Source organism: Cynoglossus semilaevis, chromosome 6 (assembly GCF_000523025.1).
Source record: "Cynoglossus semilaevis isolate Cse_v1.0 chromosome 6, Cse_v1.0, whole genome shotgun sequence".
Classification (NCBI taxonomy): domain Eukaryota; kingdom Metazoa; phylum Chordata; class Actinopteri; order Pleuronectiformes; family Cynoglossidae; genus Cynoglossus; species Cynoglossus semilaevis.
The window spans coordinates 1,277,461-1,287,869 of NC_024312.1; the positions used below are offsets into that span (position 1 = coordinate 1,277,461).

At 40.2% G+C, this 10,409-nt stretch overlaps 1 protein-coding gene across 1 annotated transcript in view; it reads left to right on the plus strand.

Annotated features, from left to right (window-relative positions):
- Positions 1-10,409, plus strand: part of necab2 (N-terminal EF-hand calcium binding protein 2) — an 87,755-nt gene that overhangs the window by 74,421 nt on the left and 2,925 nt on the right. The window contains exon 11 of the mRNA XM_008311057.3: positions 6,332-6,444. Coding sequence (XP_008309279.1) covers positions 6,332-6,444 — 113 coding nt within the window. The remainder of the gene's footprint in view (positions 1-6,331; positions 6,445-10,409) is intronic.

Below are 10,409 nucleotides of genomic sequence, written 5' to 3' on the forward strand. Positions count from 1 at the left end.
GGGGCGAAAGACCGCCCGCCTTATAAGTTGTTGAAATGGGAGGTTTTCCTTTTTTTTTTTTTTTTTTTTTTTTATACATTTTCCCATCGTTTAATGTTTTTTCTCCGCATTTGTTCCTCATCATCTGGTAATTAGCTACAGACTAACGCTGAAATATCTTTTAAGAACAATTTTTTAAAACATCTTTATACTAAAAACTGAGACTAAGTGTCAGAGCAGCTGGCTCTCGGGCGTCGTTACATTCTATACCACGGTTCTTCCATGGTTCCAAGATTGCGACCAATGAGAGTCGATCATGTCTGACAGCCGGGTCGGTCAGTGGAGTGCTGTGAGATCTGGATCTTTTTCGGCATCTTGATGTACGAGCGTTGGTGAAACCCTGGCTCCCTGAATGGCTCCTGAGTCCCCTGGTGGCTGTTTGTGTTCGGGGCTCGGGTGATTTTACTCTCTCTATAAATTCAATAACACTCCCACCACGTGCATTAATCAGCCCCCGCCCCACATCTCATCTGCCTCTGTGGAGTCTTATCGCTTGGGTTTTTTTTCTTTTCTCACCCTCAGTCTCTGCTGAGACGCAGTGTAGTCCATTAAGTTCTCAAAGTGACAGAGTGCACACACACACACACACACACACTGTCTTATCAAGTGTGTGTGTGTGTGTGGGTGTATGAGTGGGTGGGTGGTTGCCGGGAATATTGGCCTGCCAGACTCTGCATCCCATAGACTTTTTTTAGCCTCATTGTTTGAGTGATAAACTCCCACTAGAATCAACAGTCGGTCAGATTTGACCCGAACACGACAGGAAGGTTAACATACTTAGCTATATCCATTTTTGTTGTTAAAATTCAGAAAAATTATACTTTTTTGGTACGTCAACTTTTGATCACAGTATAATACCATACCAATAAGTTCCTGAACAAATCTCCGGAAAAAAAAGTTTCTCAAAAATGACTAAAAATGCACTCATTTGCCTTAAAATACTTTGCTATCTCCATTTCTGTTGTTAAAATTCAGAAAAAATAGACTTTTTTGGTACGTCAACTTTGGATGACAGTGATATACTATACCAATAATTTCCGGAACAAATCTCCGAAAAAAAAAAGTTTCTCAAAAATGACTAAAAATGCACTCATTTGCTTTAAAATACTTAGCTATGTCCATTTTTGTTGTTAAAATTCAGAAAAAATAGACTTTTTTGGTACGCCAACTTTGGATGACAGTGATATACTATACCAATAATTTCCGGAACAAATGATAAAAAATGACTAAAAATACACTTATTTGCTTTGAAATACTTAGCTATGTCCATCTGTGTGTGTGTGTGTGTGTGTGTGCGTTCTCTCTCTATACGTCTTGACTTTATTGCTTTTCTCTCTTTAATTGATTTCATTGACCGTTCCGTCGCACACATCCATCCAAACAATTACTTTCTCTTGGCAGCTGAAGGCAGAACACTTCCATCTTCTTTCAAATCCACCGTCTTCGACGATCATATGTCTGTCGTTAGCTGTTAAAGGGATAGTTCAGGTTTTATGAAGGCACTAAGCCTGAGACCACGCACCATCTGTAGCCCATTCATAATTTTTTTTTTTTTTAAATGCACATGACACAAATGATTTGTCTTTTATATCCTGGGGGTAAATCTGTTTCTGGGGCAGTTAACGGTGACTTCATCAACTACCCACAGCACCGGTGGGGGTTGTTGAAACAGATTCAAGACTTTTTTTTTTAGACTCTTTCAGTAGCATTTAGAGTTTCATTCATCAGCTGTCGCCCTCTTCTGGCCACACAGTTAAAATAGGGCAAGGTGGGCATTAGTGCGGACGTGGGTCCGGAAGGTTTCAGGTTGGAATCCCCAAGCTGCCGGGGTCACATTTCATTGTGTGCAGTGCTGTGTCACAATGACAAGTAATTCCCTGTCACTGTGGGTCTGTGTGTGGCCCACATTCTGGACAGCGTTTGGAATCCGGCTCTTGACACCTACTTCACTTTGCAGATGGAAATGGGAATTTTCGTCAAAGTCCTTGAATTTTTTTTTTTTTTTTTTTTTTTTGCCTCCGTTGGTAATTTGTTCAGCAAATAACCAGAGAGCGCGGCGGCTGGTGCTGCTGGAGGCTGGAACAGACCATAATAATAAGACGAGCTGCCGGTGAACTGCTCTGAGCTGTTTATTCTTTCTCTCCCACTGCTGCAGTCCTTGGGCCAGAACACTGTAGTCATCCATCTCACTGAGGCGGGATATGCAAATGACCTCCGCACTAATGAGGAATTCGTTCTTTCTTTCTTTCTTTCCCTTTTTTTTTTAATGAATTAATGAGGGATTCCATGAACATGGAGAGAGGAAAGGGTGAGAGCAGGAGGGAGGGAACAGTACAGGAGATGTCGGTGTGTAAAAGTGAGGGGAGTGTGTGTCAAATGTAAAGCTGAAAACTGGGCCAAGAAAGAAAGAAAGAAAGAGGAGAAAAGTCCGGGGGGAGAAGACGTTAGATGAAGAATGTGGAACGAGGAGAGGAGAGGTGTTAGGATGAGGAACCTGCATATGAGGAACTGGTATTTCCCAGTTCCCATGGCAACGTTAGTTTCATAACACACACCCACACACACACACACACCCCTGTACTCCCCCTCATTTCCATACCCAGTGGGTTACCACCCTGAAAAGCGCAGGAAAACACACACTTGTCTTTCTATATCAGAGAAAACAGAGATTATGTAATCACCATCCCATAATAGTCACAGACTACAAACATCAGTCCTTAATCTGCCTTGGATCAGAACATGACCTAAAAACCTAAAGTCTGAGCCTGAAAATGTTGTGGTGAAAATCAGTGGATGATGAGAGGATTGTACCGAACAAACGGACCATGGTTTCACATGGTTTCACATGGTACGGCCCAGGTACTGATGGTACTGAAGTAGGCTTCAGATGTAGTATCTGTTCACTGTTCTGTTTTGACAAACGTTTCTTTTATTGTTTTTTAATGATACGTTAACGGAGGCTAAATATTAAAACAAAAAACAAAACATCGTTGTAGAAACACTAAAAGATTCCGTTGTTTTTGAGCAGTCAGGATTTTTAAAAAAAGCCAAAAAATTCCAAAAGGTAAATAAATGCACAAGTGGTTACAAAAAAATAAGGACTGACCCAGAAAATAGTTAAAAGTTAGTAAAAACAAATCCTAACTACTTAGGAGGAAAAACAAACTGACCACATTTTTACTCAAGGTTAGCCGACACATAGTAACTACTTAGGAGGAAAAACAAACTGATCACATTTTTACTAATTTTTACTAAATGTTTGCGAAAATAGATTACATTTTGAAAACAAAAGAGAAAAGAAATTCGATACTTCGATAATTAAAAAACATTGAGTAAAGTAAATGTGAGATACAATTCAATTCAAATGAGATTAAAGTTAAACTAAACACATTTGACGCAGAGCAACTTTACAGATGAAATATCAAAGTTCATCTCTTCAAACCGACGTACGGCACCAGGCTTAGATTTTTTTATCCCGATTTTATTAGAACCTCGACTGCGACTTCTAAATCCTACAGTAAACATGACATTCACCAAGTCGTAATCAGAGACTGAAATGGGAAAATGCTGCCTGACATTTAACTTCAGCACATAAGCAGCTGGCAAACGTCACGCTTCAGTGGCATCTTACCGTTGAAAACTTCAGCTCTGAGCACGTGTCTCAGTACAGTTTAGTCAGTTATTAACTTTAGCTGGAAAAGATGATTGGACACAGAGAGTGTGACTTACTATCTATCTATCTATCTATCTATCTATCTATCTATCTATCTATCTATCTATCTATCTATCTATCTATCTATCTAATCTATCTTATCTATCTATCTAATCTATCTTATCTATCTATCTGGCTAGCTAGCTAGCTAGCTAGCTAGCTATCTAATTGCATTATTTTTACATATTTTTTCTTTAATTATATTGGTAAAATTAATTTCTGTTTTGGTAGAAAGAAATATTTAAGTTAATTAAATATCGTGTCCGTCTTTGGCTGTTTATTATTCTTCGTAGTGTTGGTAGTGAAACAAAAGCTTCAGTAAGAACGTTATGTTTTTCAATTACCTAATTATAGAATTAAAAGTAATTCAATGTTAATCCAACACTGGTGTAAAAAACAAACAAAAAAAACTGAAGTGAAGTTTTGAAGTCGTTCAACTTGTGCCAAAGAAATACAACAGGAATAACGAGGGGCCTATGTTCGATAATTAAGGAACTCCTCTAAAAAAGGCGAACGATAATAAAGAGCATGATTCATACAAAACAGTACAGAGTGACATCATCACTTTAGTTTCTGGGGTCTTTTCTGACCACTGTAAGACAGAAACACATTTATTTAGTGATGAAATATTAACACGAGTTTTAGCAGCGCAGTGAAAACGGCCGGTGATTTACCACCGGTACAAAGTCACGGTGTCAGAGGGGAGGATGTAATTGGACTGATTTGGTCAAGGAGGCAGGATGGTTAATGGAGTGGTGATGATTGGATTAAGTAAGGTTGCTGGACAATGTAGTGTCTCTAATTGAGTTGGTAGAATGTGTGTGTCTGTGTGTGTGTGTGTTCAGGTGCAGCTGTCGTAACTCCGTCAGCTTTGTTCACCGTTGTGTGCGATGCACAGGAACACGCTCACCGAATCATTGCCTCATAAATCACACGCGCTCCGCTCGCACTCTTTACTGGGTTCATTCATGCATCCTAATGTCGCTGAAGGGATTTTGCCACATGACAGCCATTTGTGGTAATGGCGCCAGATGAACGGCGTTGCGGAGAGATAAACAGTTGTTACACGGCAATAAAACACACAATCAAAAACTGGGTAAACGCACTCACACACAAGTGGGTGGAAATGTGTCGACCGCTTCCAGGCTGTAGCTAATATCCGCCCGGCGCAGGATATGAGCCGTCTCACCGAAAAGTTAAACAAGAACATGTTTCATTTTATTGCCTAATTTGACGATGTGATGATTCTGCAACGGCACTCGCTGGAAAAAATATCACGGCTGGGTTTCAGTTAGGAGTGAAATATTGTAAAAAAACAAAACTGGGCCGGAGTTATTCAACGATGTACTGTACCTTCAAACACCTTGACAAATTTATGACAAAGTTATGGTAAATATTAGGGATGTCCGATACTTTTTTTTGCCAATATCCGATATGCCGATGTCCAAAGACTTAATTTAGATTCTGATATTAACTGATACCGATATATGCGGCCGTTTGAGTTAAAGGCAGATGACACATTTTATTGTCTGCAGTCGTCTGTCACAATAACAACAATTCACTTTCACTTCAAAACTTTTTTTAGGTCACATCATCTGGGCAAAATTCAGGCATTGCGATATCGGGATTTCATTATCGGAGGAAAAACCGATATTACTTAACTAACCTAATATCAACCGATAATATCCATTGGCCGATATAATCGGACGTCCTACATGAATGTAGTTATTAAAGTCACCCCAAAAACAGCCAAAAACTGTTAAATAATTGGACTCAAAATAAAATGTAAGTTTCTAAAAGTCAGCCAGAAATATTCACCTTTATATTAAAAAGAAATGTACCGATATACGGCAAAAACACGATGTTTGTTATTGAGCAAAAAATTAAAAAAAAATAACCGGCGAGTTTGAGTTTGAACCTGAAGTCAACACATGGACTTGGTCGATGTGGTTCGCATTTCTTCCCCACACGGGGTCCCACTGTGTAAGTCAGTTCAAATATAATTTTTGCAAGAAAAAAAGGAACTTATTCAAATATAATTTTTGCAAGAAAAAAAAAAGGAACTTTATTTCCTAATTACCGTCCACACAGTTGGCCTGAATGATCTTTTCCCACAGGCAAAGATCTGAAAGTTACATTTTACAAAAATGTCGCCTGTGAGGGAGTGAGTGTGTAACTAAATATTTCTAGTGTGTTTTTACCCTGAAGTGAGTCATGGTGCTTTTTTTCTTTTCTTGTCAGCTAATTATATTAGCATCTCTGCCCTGTGTTTGATGTCACTGTGTGTCCTGCAGTCATTAACCCGGGCTGTTTCTGCTCTTTATAACCAAAGACCTTCATTCTGACTAAAAGCACAGCAGCGAATCCAGTCAATATGATATAAACAGTAATTACACAGAGGGCAGAGCAAAGCATTTTGGGTAGGAAAGTAATTTGTCGAGCAGCACACGCAGCCATATATATATATATCAGTGTTTGGTCGTAAAAATTACAAAGGCTTAATTGAAAATCCAGGAAAATTCACGTCTGTGTTTATGTTTATGTTTGTGTTTTTTTTTTTGTTTGTTTCTCTCTGTGCAGTCCTTGCTGCTGATTCGTCAGGAGATGGTGGTTTCCCAGAAGAAGCTGGGAGAGTTCTGCGAGGCTCTGAAGCAGTACCTGAAGAACGTCTCCGCTCAGAAAGACTGCTTTCAGTAAGTCTGCGACGTTTAATGACGTGAGGCACAGGGGGCGACACTGGTACGGGTGGTACGGATATATATGCATATATATTCATATATATATTCCGTATATTATATATAAAAAAAATATTAGGGATGTCCCAATATTAGCATAATTATGTAATATCTGTAAGAATCAGTACCGGTTTTTCCTCCGATATGGAAACAAGATAACCTAATACCTGGGCCTTAATCCTCACGAGACGTTAAACTAACCGGCTATGCTAACCTTGGACACTCAGGTACAGTGAGAGGTGGACGATTTTTGCGTGTCTCTGAAGCAGTGGTGACAATAGCTTGTTAGCTTGTTGCTGCTGCTGATTGTACACACTGACGTACACACTAATGTGCATTAGCCTACAAATAGCTAGCTAAATGTGCCCTCAGATTTTCTTCTAGCGATCTATCTCAGCAGAAATGAGTCGTAAATCTGAGGTCGACTCCTGATGTGTTTATTCAAGGTGACAGATTTAAAAAATAAATTACAGCAAATATCAGTCCTGACAGCAGCAGACTCATCACTGAAGGCACAGAAGAACATCTGATTTTTACAAGGCAGCCGTCTGACACCCGGTTGGTCTGAAGGAAGAGGAGAAAAGGAGGGGGAAAAAAGTCAGTCTGCAAATCTGAGATAACATTAATACAGAGCTGTATCTGCTGCCGAAGATGCTGCGTCTGAGTTTGCCCATGATCACATCCGCACCACGTTCCATCAGGGCAGGAACCGTCAGGGTGCCAGAGCTAAGCACCAAGTCATAACATCAGTGGAGTCCAGATATTTTTACAGCTCCACCTCATCTCACTTTTATCTCACTACATTTTCTGACCTGCCAACAAAACAGTGGCAGCATGTTGCCTTTTAATAAAATGCTGCCTGTGAGTGGAGGCAGAGGCAATTTCAGAGCCAAGCCTGCAGTCGTGAGACCGGATGCTGGATCCAGGACCGGGGCAGCGAGGCGGCGGAGCCAGAGAAGGTTGTTTGACGTCGTGTGCTGCAGTGTCTCTGCTGAAGTTGCCATGAAAACCAAGCTGCAGGTCTGAGGCGGTCACCGACCCTGAGGGGCTGAGCACCGGCTCTTTTCTGCAAGAAACTTTAGCCTGGATGTCCTGACCTCAGAAAAGGCTGCAGTTTGAAACCTCCTCTGCTCCGGTGATCAATCAGAAACTGGCTCCCAGTTTTATCGATGCTGAGCCCAGCACTGTTTTAGCAGCAGGCAGCATTCAGCTCCCACTAAAACCTCTTCCATTCTGTTTAAGATTTGTTAAGGCTGGACTGGTGTAAAACACGAATGTGGTTTTATTTACCAGGTACGTAGGGAATCGGCAAAAAGTGTGGTTTTATTTACCAGGTACGTAGGGACAAGTGGGCCCTGGGGCCAATCGGCAAAAAGACTTTCACCGGACGGTAGTCGTTCTTCTGGGTCTAGAAGAAAACAGATAAATACCAAGATACACTGACGACGGAATGGTCTACTCAGCAGAACTGACCAATCAGAATACATCTTGCACGGTTTCATAAACAAGCATAAACGTACACAGAACCATGTCCCCAGATGCACACTCTCTCTGCCTCGTCTGATCCCAGAACTGTTTGCTTGCTGTAGGATCAAGGAATTTTTATTCAATTTCTCTTAATATTTATGAGAGAGTCTCATAACTGATATAAATATTAATCCATTGCAGAAACATTTATTAATACTTTATAGAGTTACATCTACATCTTCAAGGGGAACTGCTGATGTGGCCCCCCCGTGGCCCCCCTGGTGAAAATGAGTTTGACACCCGTGGCGTTCGTCATCACCGTTAGAAGGAACAATCAGGACCGACTGTGTAATGACCCTCGGCCGTCGATGCGGTGATCAACGCTGACCTTTTCAGGGCCTGGCTGTTATCACGGGCTGCAGTCTGATGCTGCTGATGGAGAGTTCTGCTGCTCTCAGCTCCCACACACTTCACAGTCTCAGTAACAAACGTTGCGACCGAACCGTCACTTTCAGTTGTGCTTCTTAATGCAGGTGGGAGTCGATCAGTCCCCGGCTGTAGGTGGGCCGAGGTGGACGTTTGAAAAACTCTGACCTGTAAACCTAGTCTCCTTCAGAAAAAACAGGATGTCACTTTTATACATCGTGATCCTGTTTAGTGGTAAAAATCCAATAAAATTCGGACTGAGAAGAAACGTTGCGTGGTTTCATAAGTCAGATTCAGTAACATTTTTTAAGTTGCCTTTTCTCCAAATTCTTTTTATTTTCATTAATTTATATTTGGTTGCTATGATTACATTTATGTTTGTTTTTATATTTTTACATTAGGTTCATTTCTGTTTATTTTTTTATTGTTTTATTTACTTGTTTTAGCTGTAATTTCTTTTCTACTTTGCTAAATTGCTGACTAATTGTTATTTTCTTTCAGTTTCTTAGCTCGGGCTTCGTCTAAGCTAACAATTATCTCTTCTCACATTTTTGGCTTAGAGCTTCAGCCATTTTTAGATCCAATTTGATGAATATTTTGCTTTTATCTTTAATATTCACTTTTGACCTGATTTGGACGTTAACTCTTCCATTTTCAGTTCAAACTTCAGCTTTTTCTCAGCTTATCTTTTCATACGTTTCCTACGTTTGCTGTTAGCTTCTGTTAGCTCCTTCTGGACTAACCCTCTGTCTCTCTGTCATGTGATTAGAATTGTTTGACCAAAAGGCATTTACGCATTGACTAACAGTAGAGTATGTGGACGTGATTGCTTTTGTTGTTATGACTAGCAGTCAGTGCAGCTCAGTGACTCCACACCGTAGGAAACTGACAGAGATAAATAATTTATCAGTGTGCAGATGTTGGGAGGATTCCTGTGACCTGTGAGCAGACTCTTTATTCCTCCTCCTCCTCCTCCTCCTCCTCCTCCTTCTGCTGCTGCTGCTTTTTGTCACTGATTATATTATTTTTTTGTCCCTTCTCATTTTTCTCCCTTCAATCTTGCACAAACCAAATGTCATTTTCAAAGTTCAATCAGTTTTGTCTTTTTTTCTCCTCGTTATCTTTGGGGATGAATGTGTGATTACATGACAAACACTTTATTATGTCCTCCAGCAGGGCTCATTCCGCTTATTATTTCATTTTTAAAAATAACACTTGTTTTCAGCGTTTGGCAGCAGAAGATGGTAGCCTGTCCCTCAATGCCCTCTACAGTTTAAGAGCGGAACTGCAGGGAGTGATCATCACTGTAAAATACCAATGTCCTATAGTTTATTATTGAAAGGTAAGATAAATTAAACAACACAATTAATATATATATATATATATATAGTTTTGACAAAAGGCTAAAGAAAGGACAGCACAACTGCATCAAAATGCCATGTAATTAGTTATACAGGTGTATTCTGGAAGTAAGAAAAAGACAGAAGTTAGAAAGAAGTACAATTAGCTATAAACTATAAATAAACAGTAAACACCTTTCGCTAAATAAAATAAAACAAAAAAAAAAACTTAAAAACATTAAGTTAGCCGAATAGCATAAAAGAAGCTAAAAGAGAAGAACGGCAAAAACATTCTTAAAAGTTATTCTCAGATCATTGTAAGTGATAAGATAAAACACTATGAACTCAGAGGAAGCACAACATCCAGTCCAGCTTTTTGGACACGAACCATGTGGTCATTTCATCAGAGAGCGGTCAGAAATGGGCGGCGGCGGCGGCGTGTGAGCAGTGAGTCTGTGAGCACTGAGCAGAAATTCTCATTGTTCCGCTTCAGTCCACTTCACTCACATGCTCTGGTGCCAGCACTAACTCTGTTTTCTACAGACAGGCTGGTTGCGCACGTCTGCGTGTGTGTGTTTCCTGGTACTTAATACTCGTGGGGACTCTTTTTTTTTTTTTTTTTTACCGTTGTTGTGGGGACTCTTGTCCTCGTATGGACATTTTTCTTGCTGACACTGCTCCTTTTCCATT